This window comes from Telopea speciosissima, chromosome 10 (genome assembly GCF_018873765.1).
Source record: "Telopea speciosissima isolate NSW1024214 ecotype Mountain lineage chromosome 10, Tspe_v1, whole genome shotgun sequence".
NCBI classification, from domain to species: Eukaryota; Viridiplantae; Streptophyta; class Magnoliopsida; order Proteales; family Proteaceae; genus Telopea; species Telopea speciosissima.
The window spans coordinates 40,665,295-40,685,782 of record NC_057925.1 but is presented as its reverse complement, the minus strand read 5'-3'; the positions used below and the strand labels follow the sequence as shown (position 1 = coordinate 40,685,782).

Genomic DNA, 20,488 nt, shown 5'->3' with positions numbered 1-20,488 from the left:
ATATTTCTGCAGTGCTACCACTGTTTTTGGCACTACAAGAAAACCCACACCCCTTTACCCACCCAAACTGGTAAAGGCAGTATTCAATCCTAGGATGTGGTGATACCCTTACCAGCTGCGCTAGCTGGCACCTATGTGTTACCATTGTTTTTTTTTGGTAATTGAATATATTACCGAGCCCCAAGGGGGGGCAGGGAAAGAACCAAAGAACCAATGTACAAGAGGGAAAGAAAATGGGGGGGGGGGGGGAGAGAGAAAAAGAAAGAAGAAAACAGGGGGAGGGGGGGACGATCCTCCAGTCTACGCAGAGGAGGAGGACCGTGACAGGGCAGTATCAAGGCCCCAAAAAATAAAAACATGTCTGTTCCTCTGGGTGTTCGAAACTGGCCTCTGACGGATACAGCTGAGCTTGGTGGACACATCAAAGGAGATGGCTTTCCAAATCACATCGAAGGATCTAGATTTGGAAGTCCATCTCCTAAGATTCCTTTCCATCCAGATATGGTGAATAGCGGCACTGAAAACCAGCTTCCCTGTAATGTCGCAAATGGAGTTCCCTGCAAAGCTTTTGAGGAGCCAAAGCCATTCCCGGTCAAAGCACCTAATCCTTCTGCTACGCGGCCAAATGGAAGAGGGGGCCTTTTTCCAAATGGTGGAAGTGAAGGGGCAATCAAAGACGAGGTGAGGTATGTCTTCACGGCCAATCCAACAAAGGTTGCAAGAAGGGGGCACTGGGATGGTACGGTGGATAAAGAAGGCTTGGGTAGGCAAGCAAAGTCTAAGGTGCTCTCTAGACGGTTAGGCTGTGGCGGGGGATACGGCCTTTGAACCAGACTAGGTTGTGCCAGGGGACAGAGGGGCTAGGTTCTCTGAAATGGTTCCAAGCTAAAGAGGAAGAGAAAATACCAAAGGGAGAGGGAAGCCAGACGACCTTATCCGCACGGGGGGGGGGGGGAGTATTGCAGCAGCGGGGGAAGGGTTGCCCAGAATTGAGAGCAAATGGTTGGGTTGAGGGAGGGGTTAGGAGACCAAGAACCAGAGGAAATGAGAGAGGAGACTAGGGCATCCTTGGGGAGGCCAGAGGAGTAGATGGCTGTAGGGCCAAGAAGATTATAGAGAATCCCTAAAGGGTGCCAGAGATCGAGCCAAAGAGAGGTGGAGTTGCCATCAGCGATGGAAGAGGAGATGGCTCGGAGGGCCAACGGGTGGAGGAGGAGGATCTTGCGCCAGATCCAAGAGGAATTGGCATGGATAGGGACAGTCCAGATGGAGTCAGATTTGAGGAGGTGAATGCGGCGAAAGCCAAGACCGCCCTCAGATTTGGGGAGGCAGATAGACTTCCAGCTAACAGGGTGGAGGAATCTCGGAGTATCACTACCCTTCCAAAGGAAAGCGCGGAAGATACGCCCAATCGCCTTGATGGTGGAATTAGGAATGTGGAAGATGCCGGTCCAGTAGATGTAGGTAGCTTGGAGGACCGAACGGATGCATTCGAGTCTGCCAGCGTAAGAAAGAAGCTTGCCTTTCCATAGCTGGAGACGCTTGCGAATGATGTCAAGCATAGGAGTACAATGGTGACTCGAGATCCTGGCTGAAATCAGAGGAAGGCCAAGGTAGATAATTGGAAGGGCGCCAATGGAGAAGCCGGTTAAGATGCGGAGGGCTTCTCGAGTAGAGTCAGAGACACCAGAGAGAAAGATTTTGGACTTGAGGAGATTGACACGGAGGCCAGAGAGGGACTCAAAAAGGTGAAGCGAGTCCATAATTGCCGAGATAGAGGAATGATCTGCCTTAGAGAAAATCATCAGATCATCCGCAAAGGCCAGATGGGAAAGATTGTTGTGCTTGCATTTAGGGAGAAGGGAGATGAGATGAAGATCGGTTTTGGTTTGGAGGCTTCTGGAGAGGACTTCCGGGGCAAGGGAGAAGAGGAAGGGTGAGAGGGGACAGCCTGGGCAGATACCGACTTTGGAGCGGAAAAAGCTAGCGGGAGAGCCATTAACCAGAACAGAGAAGGAAGGGGTGGAAATGCAGGCATAGATCCAGCGAATGAACACAGGAGGGAAGCCCATGAGAGAGAGGGCATCACAGATAAAGTCCCACCTGATGGAGTCAAAAGCTTTGTGGAGATCGATTTTAAGGAGAGCTGCGGAGGAGTGAAATTTTCGATCAAAGCCTCTGACGATCTCAGAGCAGAGGATGATGTTGTCTGCAATGCTCCGCCCGTAGATGAAGGCCGACTGGTTGGGACTAACAAGGGAGGGGATGATCGCCTTGATTCGATTGGCAAGGATCTTGGCAATGAATTTATAGATGAGGTTGCAGAGGGAGATCGGCCAAAAGTCAGACAGGGAAGTAGCCCCTTCCTTTTTGGGAATGAGGTAGATGAAGGTTTGGTTGATCTGGGCTAGCTGACCAGGCTGGAAGAAGAAACTGCGGATGGCTTTGAAGACCACTCCTTTAAGGGAGTCCCAGCAACTGAGGAAAAAGCCCATACTGAAGCCATCAGGGTCAGGGGCCTTGTTGGACTTATGGGAAAGGATAGCCTGGGCAATTTCATCATCAGAAGGGATGGCAGTGAAGGAAGTGGAGAGGGAGGGGGGGATGACTTTGTCGATGAGATTAAGGGGAATAGGGGAGGGGGGAGGGAGGGAGGGGTTGAAGAGAGAAGAGAAGAAGGAGGAGGCAGCTTCTTTGATGGCAGAGGGTGATGAGAGAGAGGTCCCATCAGAGGCAAGGAGGAGGGTGATGGAGTTCGAATTCTGCCTAGCTTTAAGGGAGCGGTGGAAGTAAGCAGAATTCGAGTCACCAAGTTCCAACTAGGAATATGGTACACTAAAAGTCCTAATGTATGTTGGAGAAGGACATAATAGAGTCCCTGCAAAGGTTGACATCGGTTTTGTTTTACAAGATAAAAATATACAGATGATAGAAATATCTAATATATGTAACATGTACTTAAGAAAAATAAACAGTGCCTATAAATATAATAATCATTTTGATCTTTGAAAAACAATATGAAGGTGCCAGGCGGACTTCTAATCAACAGTGAGTTTTTAGGTTGGAGAGGGATTCGGCTTAGTTGTTGGTAGAATGAGAGATCAGAATTTGGAAAGCCCACGACTAATCCACGCACAAATTTGTACAACAAGGATCAACAGCTTTAGAACTAGTAGAAGACTGTTAACACTTACTGCAAACTATGTATAAACAATCTAAATCCTACAATTTCGATAACAGGAAATAGAAAGATGTAATAACATGTTCCACGTCGATTAAGTAATCAATCAGCTGCTACTTGAAGGTCTAGATACACGTATATAAGAAGGAAGACATGGTGAAAAGGGCCCTTCATGTTGTAAGTGTTTGCATAGGCTCAGAGTGAACAAAATACCAACCCTAGAACAACTAAAGGAAAGAGGGTTTAGGTTCGCACACAGGTATAGCCTGTGTTTTTAAGAAGCAGCAGCAGTATAAACCCATTTTTGAATGTTAAGTGGCTACTGGCTAACTATAAGCCAAGTACTCCAAGACTCCCTGTACAATTTGGGCAGTGGATAGGAGGAGGTCATAAACTGTGGGTTTTAATCCTTCTTCAACACCCAAGCTGTGTGTGTGTGTGATAAGTCACAAATTATATTGATGAAAAGGAGAAGAAAAATGAAGCTAAAATCTAACAACAGTAGCCCCAACCAAAGCTGGTTGGAGAACCTCAGAGGTACAACACAACAGGGAAAGGACTTGAGCACAAATAGACCCTAGAAACCCAATTTTGCCACTTCATTGGTACTAGTTAGCTGAATGCATCCTCTAAACAAAGCTGAATTCATAATTAACACCAAGAGCTCTACTCTTCCTTATCAAATGCATGTATCTCCAGTCTCCACGGTCATCAGCCGTTGAATGAAGCCAACCCATTATCAATTTGGAGTCGCCCAAGCTTGCCCTGTTTAGCCATGGTTTTGTGACTTTTCCATTCCCAGAGATTCATCTGACAAACCCAGTGTATCACAATATTTTGACAAGAAGAAAATAAAATTTCTCAGTAAGTTTTACATGCGGATCAGTTCATCACTTCTCATTAGTTAGGCCTTGAATTCAAAGGGATATGAAGGCATTGATTGATCTGATTTTGTGGACGAGTGATTGGAATTAATTCTAGGATAACTGATAGATGGTTTTGCTCCTCCATGGGCTAAAAATTATTAGTTGGCTCTGTTTTTTTTTTTTTAGCCATTAGTGATGTAAAGTACCATAAAACTCAAGTCCCTTTTACTCATCAATTACTTTTGTATGGTCTAATATATCATATATGTGGGGTGTTTCTATGCCAACATGCCTGGCCATATTTCCACCACTTCCACCCATTTTTTCCACATGAGATCCTCTCTCATGTGGACACACCCAAGTCTATCCATGAATCCCACATGGTATGTGGTCACAAGTGTAAATGTCACCAGTCAGGGTGTCGGAGATTTCCGATAAAGAGAGACGCACACACAAACAAACAAACTCATTTTAGGCTCTTTTGTATTCAAATATAATACTCATAGTGGAAAGAAATTTTCTCAGTTATAAGAGTAAAAGCTCTAAGCAGTTGCTAGAACACAATTCAATTCATAACTTTATGCATTGGCAATACAATTAGACTTTTGGTACTAAATATTAGGTTAGCCTTCAAAAGCATATAACAATTAGGCCAGTCTACTCTTCAAGTGAAGGTCAAATTAACTGATCAATCCATAAGGTTATATACTTTGAGCCATTCAAATTTATGTTTATAAATTTTAGCATGCTCCATACAAATCAACTACTATTGACCAATTTATTTGTGCTGCGCTATTTGACTTGTTCAGGTTAGTGTCATTTTCACCATGTAACAACATGCATTTTCCAACCATAAATCACAAACTAACCCAAACCTATTGTTGCATCGAAGTCATTCAATTCAGTCAGTTGTACATAATTTACTGAAAGTTATTTGTTGGTTGTCTTTTCATTTGCAATTGTTGATATAAAGTGCACAACAAACTCATGTCAAGTCTTTCTTGATGGTTCAAGAGTGTGTTCAAGTGCACATTGATGTGCGTGCAAGAGAGAGAGAGAGAGAGATCCAATAAAATGTTCACAGGTTGAAACCAAAATTTGATTTTACCCTTCACGACCAGCCATGCAATGAAAGTAATATTCTTGGGGGCGAAGACCGGTCAAGAAACGATCATTAATAAAACCTCCAGCGCGAGATGCACAATCCCAAGGAGGAAAGCAGGGTAAGGTCTTCCCGGAAACCATACGAGGGACACGTTTACCTTCTAACTCTTGTTGACCTAACAAAGACGATATTTGTGTAAAATTAACCTGTTCAAAACACAAGAAATTGGTGAAAAACAATGAAACATAAAATTGCCAGCTCATTAGTTGATAACCACAATTCTCAGAATTAAGAATGGTACATCTTCACCATACTAAAACAAGTGGAGAAGTAGCAGGTGTTATTCAGAAAAAATGAATAACCACCACTATGACCAACATAAAACAGGTTTATTAAAACTTTACTTATAAAATGGGGGTAGTAATTGTATGCAATGTTAGCAGCTGCCAATTTCATATTCCTTCCTAATCTCACTAAACTGTCAGACTACATCAAAACCATAAAATGATGATATATGTTAATCAAAGAAACCGGTAGAGCTATTCGAGATTTAGAGGGTATTTGGTGTTTTCTTAGAAAAAACTTCCTCAACATGTACCATAATTCTGCAAGTGGCAGGGATCAGTTATCAGATGAGATGGTGGCTCACCGAGGTTGATTGTTATATTGATACATCTCTACATAACAACATCTACATTCTTTTAAAAATATAAAAGCTTGGATCTGCAGTTTGAGGAAGTGGGTGGCCCCTTCATGCAAAACATGCTAAAGGTTGTACAACCATGCAAGGGATCACTATTTAGTTGATTTTTTATTTTTTTATTTTTTATTTTTTTTGGGGGGGGTGGGGGTTGGCTTGGGTTGTAAACACTCCTCAGTTATTAGACAATAATAAGACAGTCCTAAGCAAGAGGGAAGGAAACAGAAGATATGAAGCATTTCACAATAAATAACTATTGAAATTTTCATTTGGACATTATAAATCAATGAAACATTAGTATTATGTCCAGTCATGATAATTGAAAAGAATGTTTACAGTTGTGGAGTTGTCTCTGTTGTAAGGGGAGTTGTTGTAAATCAATGAGTACGAGGTTATGATTAGGAGAAGTGATATGTAACAATGCTTCCATTGATCTCCTTGTTCACATACAAAATTAGTTGGACATTTAAATAAATGATTTGATAGTAGGGTTCATTTTGTGATCCCAATATTGGTTATCTTTCATCCATTGATTTCAATACTAGTTATCTTTCCCTTATAATGATAAACCATGTTTGATTTGTGACATTGAATTCGCTACAAACTTTATTCATCCATTGATTTCAATATTTGTTATCTTCCTTACAATTCATTCCTCTTGTTCCGATTACAACATGAACACATCACATCAATTTCCCTATACTGGTTGTTAAGATGATTTATAGTGTTTTTACCAAATCCTTCGTCACTAAAGATTATGAATGTAAGATTTCATTATGGTTTTAAGTCTGAAAACAAACTGATTTAAACCAGCACTAACCCGATACTAAAAAACCAAAACAAACTGAAATCGTGCCAGACCGAAAGTTCCTTAACGGTTTGGTTTTGGTCTCACTCATTACCAAATCGAAACCCATTCAGCCTGACCGAAACTGGGCAGAACAGACCGTTTGACACTTTTGTATCAAATAAAAAATCAACACTAAGCCACATCAAGTCATCAAAATCAACATAGAACCAGAAGACAGCAGAACTGAAGAAGCAAGCTATTGGACGTTTGAAATAGTCAAAGCATTCATTTGGTTTATACTCTTCTTGGAATTGGTCATCTTCATGGCATACCTAGTCACACATTTGGTATATACTGTTCTTATTCTTTAAGAAGTTTGACTGGTCAAATGATTTTATTTTACGTAAGACTTTTTGTAATAGGTAGAGCACAAAACCAACTTTCCAACAAATCCAAGATTGCTTAAATTTGATTTATATTGAAGGAGTTAAGTTCCGGTCAAACATTATTTGGTGTGCGTGAATGCTGTCAAAATCGATCTAAATGAAAATAGTTTTTTTTATATCAAAACAAATGAATATTTTACCACTCTTTTGGTTTTTAGCAATGTTTTACCATATTAAGATTTATGGAATGTTTATAATGCAGAACCAGGAAGGGTGGTCTGCTATGGTGGGCTTCACAGAGGGAACAGTAGAAGAATTAGGAGAAAGGAGGGAAGGGAAGAGGGAACTCCTCACACACACGCTCTCACTGAGCTTCACAAATAACTTCTATTAATCAAATCTTCAAATCTGGCTCTTATATCGTAGTACATTAATTTAAAGGAAAATACCCTTACATAAAATAGAAACTAACCAAAAGGGAAACTACCAAAATAAGACATCTAACAAAAGGAAACTACAAACTAAGCTCCTACGTAATCTACCCAAGAAATAAAACAAATATTGTATCCTAAACTAAAATACCAACCCTTGCCAGAACAGAAAACCGGTTTAGGACCAGTCCTTGGTTTGGGCTTCCAAAGTGGGTCATGCCGGTCCAGCCAGGCTAAGGCAACTGCAGCAGTTTAGACTTAAGAAAAACCTCTCCAAAAAACGAGTTTTTGTTCTTGAACAAGGGGGTTATAACGTAAGACAAGAACCTGAATAGGCCTAATCCCAGGTAGGATCAAAAAGAAAATCTCCAAAGAACAAGAAATAGAGCATTGAAAAAAAACCAAATGAGGGAACCAAGAGAACAATGGGAAGTAAGAATAAGGAAAATAAGAGAATAATGGGAAGTAAGAATAAGTGAAACAAGAGAACAATGGGAAGTAAGAAATAAGGGAAACAAGAGAACAATGGAAACTCAAATGAGGGAACAATTTCCTTGGTTGAAGTAACAAATAAAAAAAAAACCACAAATTTGTAACCTGTTGAAGAAGCAATGATCTTGATGTAATAATCTTCAAGAAATCAGATGAAAGAAGTCCCAGCAGCTTGTAGCACTACTGAACTCGATTTGAACAAAATTAGGGTTTGGATTCAATAACCAATGGAAGGTGACGGGGAAGGGAATAGGCATCTCACCCAACCTATCTCAGGATTTTAACAAAGGCTAGAGCCATTTCACTAATTAAATTCGTGTTCAATGCTGGCCTCTCTTAAAAACTTATATAGAACACTCAAAAATAGACTTTGACACAAAAAAGAAAAATTCTAACCCTACCCCTAACTAATAAGGTAACCTAAATTGACTAAGAAAGTGAAATAATAAAGAAAACAAACTCAAAATAGGACTCTAACTAAACTAAGGAAGTAAATCACGTTTGCTTACTTTCTACCCATATGTTAGGCCCATTAAATTGGCCAATTACAAAATAAACCCATGGGATTAAAAGCCCAACCCAAAGTTTACTTCCACTAAAATAAACCCTAAGTGACTTATTTACATCAGGTTGACTTTTTATCCTTTTGGAATTCTATTTTTTAACTATTTTTATTTGATTCAAATAGGGTGTATTTGTTTATTTATGAATAATATCTTATTTACTTAAATGATAATTGGCATAAATAAGGGTCAAACCTGGTTTGATACCACCAAGGCGACAATTGCCTAGACTCCAAAAAGTCTGCACGGATGCCTAAGTGCCGCATTGACAACTATGAACATAACTATATGTTCAACTACCTCACTTTAGGGTTACCATTCAAATAGTGAATATACAACGTACAGGATGGGAATAGGATGATGTAGATAGAAATATGAAGAAAAAAACACAAAAATACTATTCACATGAACAGAGTCACCTATCCCCCTATCCCCTTCCTCTTCTTCCATACCCTTTTATGTTCTTCTTTCATATGTAGAAGAAAAAAGAGAAATATAACATTCAGTTATTCAATTTTGCTCTTCATTATTTTTTTGATCCTACTGCAATCGATCTCCCACTAGTTTTTCCATGGTTTGAGGTCGAGTTTTGAACTACAAAAGGCAAGCACAAACTTGGCTAAGATTCTCAGATTAAATAGAAGTGTACAGGCGCATGAATTTCTGTACTTAATTCAGATTTGATGTGATTGCATAATGCCGTAATGTTAATTCAATATTTGAAACTGATCTATCTGGTGTGGTAGTTGGCTCCCTCTTTAATTTTCACTTCGATTAATAGCTCATGCTGAAGTTTACAGTGGAAATCAATTCTTTTTATAACTTAGCAGTTAAAACTTTCCATAGGAATACTTCTTAACAAGTAAGTTCTTTTGCAGTTGGGACTTTAGAAGACTCTCTCCGGCATGAACTAGAGCTTCTTCTCCGGCAATGATCCCTTCTAGCCTTTGGCCTTTCTAACTGTTCAGCTTACATTTCCTTCTCCTCTTACCTGTCTGCGGGTATGCTGCCATCCCTAGAACCTCCCACTCCCCTCCATCATCGTCACCTCCCCCACCACCTCCTTCTCTCCCCCCTGCTTCTCCATCAACCATACCTGACCCACCGCTGCCGCCGCCGCCGCCTCCTCCTCCCAAAAGGAGCACCCTATTCAATACTGTAGCTAACTCGTTGATGGCCTCCTGTTGGCAGAATCGTGGATTAGAAAGAGAGAATGAGAGAAAATAATGTGTTGTATTCATTGATAGGTAAGCCCCTCTATTATAGGGAAATTACAGAGAGACTAAACTAGGCGATGTGGGACTAAAACCCACATAGCCCACTAACACTTAATAACATAAGAAGAATAAAACTACCCCAAAAAGACCAGAATACCCCTATGGTATTCTAGATTACATATTCCAACACTCCCCCTCAAGCTGGATTATACAAATAAGCAAAGAAAGAAGATCCAACTTGAACTAAAGAAAAAATAACTCCTAATAATGCTAACACTCCCCCTCAAGTTGGTGCATACAAGGTACTAATGCCCAACTTGAACAAAAAAAGGAAAAAAATGAAGTTGTAGCAGAATCCAGCTTGACAGATGAATGCAGCTCCCAAATAAACCTTCAAGAACTTGAAAAAAACTAGGCCTTTAAAACCTGAGCAGACTTGAGCAGCAAACTTTCAACAATGTTTAATAGCTGTCCAGTGATGAATCTCTCACTGATAATTTTGAAGATAAGCAACTAGGGCAGCAAGCAGATGAATCAAGCAGCAAAAAAGAATCAAGCAGTGAAAAAAATCAACCTAACTGTAAAACTCATATAGGCAGGCAATAACCAAACATCTTCAATACTTCAATACTTCAATCTCCCCTTACAGCAAACTCAACCCAATAACAAAGTAGATACACATTGGCAATGGTGAAACATCTGATCTTCTATGTTTTGCACCAAGTGTTCCTGCAAGTTCTGCTTCTACAATGTCTGCAAGTTCTGCTTCTACAATGTCTGCAGGTGTACTGTACATAATCCCCCCTTCATGTGTAGTACACGTGGACATAAAAGAGATGATGTAAGAGATAGGGCAAAAACAAAATATTCCAGATTTTCCAAGAGGTGCTAACGGTAATAGAAAAGGAAGAAATGGCAAATTAGAGAATACCATTAACTTCCAAAGGGGTTATGGGTATATGCCAAAGGTATGTTTTGGGAGGTGGTGAAGTGAAAAGAGCAATGGGATAATGAACCATGGACAAAAACAATGCAACACAGTAATCTTTAACCTTTTTCAATCGATCAAACTAATTCCAAAACACCAATCTCCAATGATCAGATCTGAATTATAAAAAAACAGGTCTGATTTTTTAGAAGGAGAAGGCACCATTCTTCAAAAACTTGTCAATCTTCATACAAGGAAGAACCAGTGTGCAAAATTCTAAACTATAAACTCCCACACGCTAAATAGAATTGACGAAGATATCTGGACAGCAATGGATGTAAGAAGCTTCAACAAAAAACCTGGATCAGATCTGAATTAGTGAATAAGGCTAGGATCAAGCTCTCAAAGTAAGCCGGATATGAACCAAAAAAGCTTCACATTACTGAAGAGGTTCGTAGTTGCACCCAATAACCTTGGAACACACTGTTGTAATCCCAAATAAGCTGATCTCCAGGGTAATAGATTCGAGTCTTCAGTAATGAAAGAAATTCGATCTCCAATAGTAGGATACTCAGTCTCAATAATAGGGCAGAAGTAACATGTCAACCAGTCATGCTTATAGAAACCGATCAATAGAACCAGCAAGGTAGGTAGTAAAGCTCAATAGAACCAGCAAATATAAGATAATCACTCAGTAGATCCAATAAGTAGTTGAAGCAGCCAGCCACATAAGAACAAGGAAAATAGGTCGATAATTGGAAAAATCGAGCCATAAGAATGAACCTGAATTTTTTCCAAAATTAACTGATGAATGATGCTGAAATATTGGTTGCATACTCCTCTGATATGTATAAGACTCTGTTCAAAATATGAGCTTGATAGGAAAAACCCTAACCCTAAAATCGATTGTTGTCAGGGTTTTATAAAACCTTGAAATTGAGATCGATTTAGGGAAAGGGGGCTGTAATTGCTGATGTAGACATGTAATAGATGCTGACCAAGGTTGCTAGAATGGAACCTCCAAGGTGAACAATCAATCTCCAGTAAGAGTGAGACCTGATCTTCAAAGGGGAGAGACTCCAAAAAATCGCAGAAGTAGGGTAGGGAAGCATTACAGCACTACACCAGCATAAAGGACCTTCTTCAAGCCTTGTACTGATGAAGGAGAGTTCTCTTTTAATGTTAGAACCACCTCCAAAGCACTCGAACAGCAGCAAACATACCTAGCCCAAATCGATTTTTATCAGGGTTTTGGAAAACCTTGAAAACAAGAGATCGATTGGGGTAGGGGTCTTCAAAAAACTTGGATAGGTGCAATATTGAGGTCGCTTGGTCCTTGAAGTGGGAGTAATCAGCCCTCCAAAATTAGCAAAAACTGAAACCTGAAAGTCAGAGTCTTTTGCAGGTAACCAAATTTGCAGGTTAAGGAATTTTTGCTATAGAAACAAATCCAGTCATCAGAAAGGGTACAAACTTAGGTCGAGTAGGGCTTGTAGTAATAAGGAATCACCCCCAAACGATTAGCTTCATCTGAAAAAGGAAAAGCCAAAATCGATTGGAGTCAGGGTTTTGAAAGAAAAACTCTGACAAGAGATCGATTGGGGTAGGGGCTGGAAAGGTTAATGAATGATGGAGAAAAAGAAAATAGGGAAGGAGGACAATGGGATAGGGTAGAAAGGGGCTGGAAAAGGGTGCATAGGAGTCTCCAACAATGGAGGATCAACCATCTTTAGTGATAGAAATCAGATCTCCGAAAAATTCTGGAAAGCTCTAATATCGCAGATATGGATCCAGTAGATTTCAAACAGAATTTTTAATAAAAAAAGGTAGTATGGGAGGAGGGCAGCAACTAAATCATTGGATGCTTTGATTAACTCATTTGTGCTGCCCCCTTACAAGGATGAGGAAAAAAACAGGAGAAGCCAAGAGAGAGAGAGAAAGGTGGGAGAACTGGAGAAGGTGGGTTTTTCCTTTCTTTCCAACCTAGATCAGACCTGCTCTACCATGTTGGCAGAATCTGGGTTAGAAAGAGAGAATGAGAGAAAATAATGTGTTGTATTCATTGATAGGTAAGCCCCTCCATTTATAATAGAGGGGAAATTAGAAAGAGACTAAACTAGGCGATGTGGGACTAAAACCCACATAGCCCACTTACACTTAATAATATAAGAAGAAAAAAACTACCCCAAAAAAACCAGAATACCCCCACGGTACTCTGTAATACATATTCCAACAACTCCCCCTTCACTTTGTTGCCCCATCCACTATTGGTTCCTCCAAAGTTGCGCTTTACCCTCCAGGCTTTCTTGAAGACGAAGCAAAACTCTGGGAAAATTGTTTGGTAGGTAATTTCCTAGGTTCCAGGCCTCCCTTCCTTCCACACTGTCAAGCTCTCGCTCATCAAGCAATGGTGTCCTCAGGGGAATCTCGAGATTTGTTCACTGGATAATGGGTTCTTCATATTTAAATTTTCGGTGGAGCTTAACAAGATTCGTGCCCTTAAGAGCGGACTGTGGTAAGTGGGATAAAAGCCCATCTTCCTTCAGCTCCAGCTCCGATGAGTCAATCTTTCTTCGATTCCTCTTTGGGTCTCACTTCCGAATCTTCCTCTCCACTACTGGTACACCGATGCTCTAAGCATCGTAGGCTCTGTTTTGGGTACCCCTCTCTTTTATGATCTCAGAACCTTCAGGAAAAATCTATTAGCATTTGCAAGAATCTGTATTGAAGTCTTAGCTGTTGTTCCTCTTCCTTCATTTATCACGGTGCATGAAGGCAATAACTATTGCTTCGATCAAGAGGTTCATTATGACTAGAAACCTCATCACTGCCTGGTGTACAAGTCTTTTAGCCATGACTCAAGCCTCTGTGCTCCAAAGAACTTGAACCCTGGTCCCAGCTCCTCTGCTAATAAACATGAAATGCAGCCTCCTCTGTCTCGAGCTCTTCTCGTTGAGGACCTCTCCCCTCCGTGGTAGGACAAAAACCAGGGTTAAGCACTGGATCCATCGCCGGAAAGCTTCTCTTGCCGCTGCTTCTCCAAGGGACACTGCTCTGAAACATGGGTATTTACACGTTGGAAACAACAGATTTTATGTAATTTCCCCTACTGAAGAGTTCGATGCTTTGCCTACCCCAAGGTGCTCTAGTTCCAGGTCTCTCATCGCAGTTGATCGTGCATGTCGGCAAATCCTCCTTGTGAATCTTCCCTTACTAGTTTCTCTGGCGGAGGATCTCCTACTCCCAGACTTGTTTTGCCGCACTTGCAGCTAAACTAGCTGAGCTCCTCTTGCTTTGACGACCATCTCCTCGAAGTGTCGGCCTCTCTGTGACCACCTCTCTCGACTATGACTCCAAAAGGTACTTTGCCTTTTTCTCTTTTGGAGTCTGTTTCTCTTAACCCCATATCCCAAACTAACTCTTCTCTCAACTCCACCCGGCCCCCACACATTTGTGAAACTCTTCGCTTCTTGGTCCCATACCACGCGATACTTGGCAACCTGGCCCCTCTAAAATTACTTCTTCTATTCTTCCAGGTTCTCAGGTTATATCCATTGGAGGCCATATTACCTGAGGCACTCTTCACCCTCCTAACCCAAAAACCAGTCTCTCCTCTCTTCACCCATCTTCTCTGAAATATCCCCTACCTCCAGCCAACTCTCCTTTCGACCCTATGATCTCCTCTTTCCCTGCCCCTCCAGCTAGCCCTTCCCTTGCTTGCTCTTACCATCACTGGCACCGAAGCTCCTCTCAGCCCTCTCCCCCCGCTGTTCAAATGAATCAAGGTGTCTTCTGGAACACTAGGGGGCTCAATTCCCTTCTAAGCATTATGTTGTTAGATCCCAGATTAAGCTATTTTATGCAAGCTTTTGTTGCATGTTAGAAACTCACATTAAAGAGCCTAACTCCTCTCGTATCTTACCTTCCATTGCCCCTGGTTGGCCCCTTCTCTCCAATTACTTCCACCACCCAAATGGCCGAATCTGGGTCTTATGGGACCCTTGTAAATACAATATCTCTCTCATTTCCTCTTCTCCCCAATTCACGCACCCTAACTTCTTTGACAACCTTACTCAATCTAATTTTCTCTTCACTGTGACCTATGCCTTTAATTGTTCTACTCAAAGGCTCTCTCTTTGGGCTGATTTGCGTTCCATTGCAATTCAGATCAGAACTGCCCCTTGGGGGCTTGGTGGAGACTTTAATGTCATAAGATACAGCCATGAGAAACTGGGGGGGAAATCATTTAGACATGGATGCTATGAACTCTTTCAATGATTGTATTGAAGACATTGGGGTAAATGACCTTAGATGGACTGGCCCATCATACACTCGGAAGTTGGAACAACAAAAGAGCTGGCAGCACTCGCATTACTTGCAAGTTGGACGGAATACTGGTAAATGAAGTCTGGCTTTCTTCTTTCCCATCCTCTCATACCACCTTTGACACACCTTGAATTTCTGATCATTGTCCTATCACTCTAGCCATCTGACCCTACATTTCATTTGGCCCAAATCCCTTCAAATACTTTGACATGTGGCCATCCCATTCTACCTTTTTACCCACTGTCCGGGAAGCTTGGGAAAACCCTGTCCATGCTTTTTCCTCGCATTTTGCTGCTTTTGCAAGGAAGCTCCACAATGTCAGGGATGCCCTCAAAAATTTGGAACTCTTAACTCTTTTGGTAATATCACTCAGCAGGTTTTGAATTGCAAGGACAAGCTTTCTGCTATTCAGTTGCAGCTTCAATCTGATATCCTCAATGCCCCCTTGGCTGCAGAAGCAAAAGTGATTTCCCTTGAGCTCACTTCCCTGCTCTCCCAAGAAGAAAGCTTCAAGCAGAAGTCTAGGATCCAGTGCCAGGAATTAGGTGACTCTAATACAGCCTATTTTCATCGTTCCATAAAACCTACGACAAATGCAAATTACATTCTCCTGCTAAGGGCCCTTGATGGCTCTACTGTTACCAAGAGTCAAAGACATTAAAGACATGGCTGCAAACCACTTCAAGGATATTTTCAATGGCTCTCTAGATGATCCTAGCCCTTTCCCTAATAACTTTCTCAACAAGTTCATCCCCAATGAGCTGCTTCCTTCTCTTTGGGCTATTCTTCATGAAGCTGAAATTGAGGCTGCTATTCGATCTCTCAAAGTGAATGGAGCCCCTAGCCCAGATGGTTTCAACATGGGTTTCTTTTTAGCTGCCTGGGATATCATAAAGAATGGCCTTATTAAAGCCATTCAGAGAACATTGGATCCTTGACGGGTAAGAGCCTGGAGTTGTTAGCTGTGATGAGGAACCAATGGATAAATATTGCATGTATCCAAAAGACAAGATGGAAGGGCAACAAAGCTAAGGTGTTGGATGACTTCAAACTTTGGTATTTGGGAGATCTTAGTAACAGAAGTAGAGTGGGCATAATTGTGGACAACGATCTAAAGAACGATGTAGTAAAGGTCAAAAGAGTGGGAGACAGGATTATATCCATCAAACTGATATTGGAGGAGGAAATTATCAATATTGGGAACACATGGATGATTTAATGCAAGGTTTTGGCCAGGATGAATAGATTATACAATGGAGGTGACCTCTGTACCCTAAGATAAGGTGGTGGAGATTAAAAGATGAGTCTGTAAGGACATTTACTCATAATGTGGATAAACAAGGAAAGTGGAACTTTGAGGGAGACACCAATGTGATGTGAAACGAGATGATGACTTGTTTTAAGAAGGTTGCCAAAGATGTACTAGGGGAAGCAAAAGGTAGTAGTCAAGGCCCCAGGGAGACTTGGTAGTGGAACGACAAGGTCCAAGCAGCCATTAAGACCAAGGAAGATTGCTTTAAGACATGGCAAAGAACTAAACAAACAAATGATAAAAAGAAGTATAATGATGCCAAAAACAAAGCTACGAATGCAAAGAAATATAAGGATCTCTATATCAACCTAAACACAAAAGAAGGAGAAAAGGCAATATATAAGATCGCTAAGGTGAGAGAAAGGAAGAGTAGAGATTTCGATTAGGTGATGTGTATCACGGAGGTGATGGACATTGTGAAGAGATGGGATGAGTATATTTGTGACCTACTAAATGGAGATAGGTGGAGTGGAAACGACTCGAACAATTACATTATTCAACAAGACTCCACGCATCATAGATATGTACGAGAGATTAAGTGTAACAGAAGTTAAAGAAGCCTTAACAAGGACCAAAACAAGCAAGACATCAGGCCTAGATGAGATTCCAATAGAAGTGTGGAAAACCTTAAGAAGTTGTGGGATATATTGGTTAACCAATCTATTTAACAGGATTATGGACACAAGGAAGATGTTGGATGAATGCAGGAAAAGCATTGCAGTCCCAACCTACAAAAATAAATTTGATATCCAAAGCTGCAATCTATAGAAATATAAAGCTAATGAATCAGACTATGAAACTTTGAAGAAGGTTATCGAAGCCCGTTTGAGAAGAGAGACTCATATCTCAGTGAACCAATTTGGCATTCAGTCAGGTAGATCCACAATAGAAGCTATCTACTTATTGAGGAGGCTCATGGAAAGATGAACTCTTCTTTCGTTTCTTCTTACTTATTCTTTTTCTTCTCATTTTCGATATTACCTTTCCCTTTATTCTCGATTATTGCCTGTCCTTTTATTTGGATTATTGCCTACTCTGCCCTTGATCAATAAATACTATTTCCTCTTTTGTCCACTCCCCTATTTAGCTACCAAGTTGCCCCTTCAACAATCTGGTTATTTACAAGTTTCCATTCCCCTATAGTAATTGGATTTTTGTTGAATTGAGTGTGCCCATAGCGAACCCAATATGTTATTTTGACCCAGGTTCCACATCAGTGGGTTCTAGTACTGAGGCAAAATTCTGGACAACGGACTGGTGATGAAGTGATATCGAAGTTCTCCCCCCCCCCCCAGGCCATAGACTAGTTTTTAACTGTTTACGGTCCCTAACCCCACCTTCCCATCCCCCTCCCCCACTCCAAAAAAAGAGAAGTCAAGTGATTAGATCTTAGTATATCTAGAGTCCTTTGTCCCCAAATAGTCCTCCTAATTCAATTCTTCAAGACATGAACATAATACGCAACTGCATCCATTATTGATGGATGAAACGTAAATGTCCATGGGTAAATATACTCAGAAGGAATGGAACAAAGAGAACAGTATACATATGCATGTTTATTGAAAAACTCACAATATGCAATAATTTATCAGCTATAATGAGCATGAACTATTCCAAATTTGAGCTAAACAGATGTCTGATCAAATGACCCACTAAGACTGACATGCAGAATTGCAATATAGAAGATAAAAGAAAAGGTACACCATCTACTTACCAAACCACCTTTAGCACCAGTAGTAGTCATCAGAGAAAGGCAGTTCCTAGGGAAGGGTTTTAGTAACCCTGCAGGGAATAACATATTGTTAACCTTGGAAGTCAATTTGTTCAGAGCACTAGACATCATCCTATCCAAGCGTGCCACTGCAGATTCTCCATTACTGCGTATAACTTTTTCTATCTCCATTTGCAGTTCCGTAGGATCTATGAAAGCAACAAATAGATGTAACTGTGAGAAATAGAACAATACAATGATTTAAACATCACAAATATAGCCGTGGCTCCAATTGAATGTTTAAAAAACAATGCTGTGTGCACAAGAGCCTTCTAATACAAAGCAGTAATCAATATATATCATACGAAACAACAATGGCATAGGAAGAGGAACAATAATGCAAGGCCCAAATAGAAGGGGGAAAAATCCAATTCTAATTAGGTACACTAATCTCCAAATATTATAGGGGTTCCACAGAACCAAAATACCTGTAAAATCACTACTGTACCATGACAGGATACAATGAATGTTCCCTTGCAGTGAATAGAAATCACAGAGGAATCAATACATGAGGAATTAAAAGCACTGTTCAAAGGACTAAATGAACCAAACAGAAACAACTGATTTAGATAATATTAGAGAAGAAACAAAATAGAAATCCAGGACAGAGGAAAATGAAATCAGGATGTAGTTGAAGGAATAAAGCAGATCTAGAGAAGAAATAATCAGAAAACAGTAGTCCACTCCACCTCCCAAACTCGGATTCAAGTTTTAATTATCCAACTCCCAAACTTGATTTAAGTCATAAGAGCTTTCACCCATGATATCAAGTACAGATACAATACGGACCGATACAGCTGATATATATCGAGATTGGCCATGTGGATCTGATACAGAACCGATAACAAATTATGTAAACAACTTTTTTGTGTACAGAACTGATACAGAACAATATGGTATTGATACTGACTGATACATACGATACATAGGCTGCAAAGAAAACTTCTTACTCCGCATTAGAGCTCATCAAAGCGGATATTGAACGTCAAACTGGCGGTTGATGTATGTTAAAAAAATTAATATTTTTTCCACTCAAATCTTAATTTTTTTGCTTATTTTTGTCAAGTATCAAATCTTAACTCAAAAACTGACCTTGATTTAGATCATCTTGAATGATTTGTAATCTATCTATGACTATGTTTATTGTTAAGTACTTATTATTAATAGTTACATACTACTGATGCAGATTCATCACCAAATAGGGCTTGTTTGCTTAAAAATAAATCTAGGGTTGGGTTATATACATGTTGGGGGCCTTTGATCGCATGGGTTTTCTATGTAATAGGCCACTTTTATGGGCCTAAAATATGGATAATTAGGCTGCATACAGGATTAGTTGTTTTAGTTACACACCTAGTTTTATTTTGGTGTTTTTGTTCATAAATTGAACCGGTTCAACCAATGGTTTAATTTAAGTAATTTTAGTAAGTTTTCATTTAAATGTTTAGTGGGGCTGGATTAGAACTCTGTTTTGAGTCTATTTCAGTTTTCTTCTAAGAAGAGAGTTAAGGTTTTGATTGGCAATCTTGAGATCAGGGAGAGTAGAATCAGACCACTTCTGTTGAAGGGAGATTTAAAGTCCCACAATATTGTTCTCTTCAATCCTCATTTGAGAATGAATATTGCCAAAAACAGTCCAGTTCCCATTTTTGGGACTTTTTCCGAGCACCTTTCACTTGAGTTGGAGCTTAGGATAGACCCCCTTGGCATCTAGCTTTCTGTGGTAGGAGGAATCCCCATAGCTGCCACTGCAATAGCCCTGTCTTCTCTGCCTCTGCTCCATTCCTTTCTTTCTTTATCACCTCTAGTTCCCCTTACTTATAAGCGAGAAAAGAAAAGAGGGTAATCAGTTTAAGTTACCTAATAGGTTAAGGATTGGGTTAGGCCTTTCCCTTTTAGTGTAGGAGCCTATTTTTTAGGCTTTTATATAAGGTTGTAAAGAATTTTGATATTAATGAAAAGCTTTTGCTGCTCTTCTTCTCCATGGAAGATTTTTGTCTCGTGTTTGATCAAGGCTGGTGGGATCGGTGTTTGATACGATTGACACCTTGCGGTGGGAGGTCCGGGTGGTTTGTTGATGGGATGGGCATTTGATCCAATCAACACCTTGCAGTATGAAGCCCAGGTGGTTCCTTCAAAGATTTACTTTCAAGTTTTGATTTTTATTCAAGTTTTACATTCAAGCAAGCTGCTGCCAAGGAAATTCTGCAACTAAAGTAAGTTTGAATCATCCCATCCCCGACCTTTCTTCTTCTAATCCTCTAAACCACCAAACCCTAACATTCCCCTTTTTTGTTTTCACTTTTCCCAATACCTAAATTCTGCCCAGACCAAACCAGCAAATAAAATCCCTCCTGTTTTGGATCGAACTCTCCTCTCACCATAAGGAAAACTCGATCCAAGTTGCTCCCTCATCTGAC

General features: G+C 40.4%; 1 protein-coding gene across 1 annotated transcript in view; it reads right to left on the bottom strand.

The window, feature by feature from the left end:
- LOC122642597 (DNA-directed RNA polymerase I subunit 1) overlaps window positions 1-20,488 on the bottom strand; it is a 72,280-nt gene that overhangs the window by 16,584 nt on the left and 35,208 nt on the right. The window contains exons 15-16 of the mRNA XM_043836112.1: window positions 18,012-18,217; window positions 5,156-5,358 (exon numbers count right to left, since the gene is read on the bottom strand). Of these exons, the coding sequence (XP_043692047.1) occupies window positions 5,156-5,358; window positions 18,012-18,217 (409 nt within the window). The remainder of the gene's footprint in view (window positions 1-5,155; window positions 5,359-18,011; window positions 18,218-20,488) is intronic.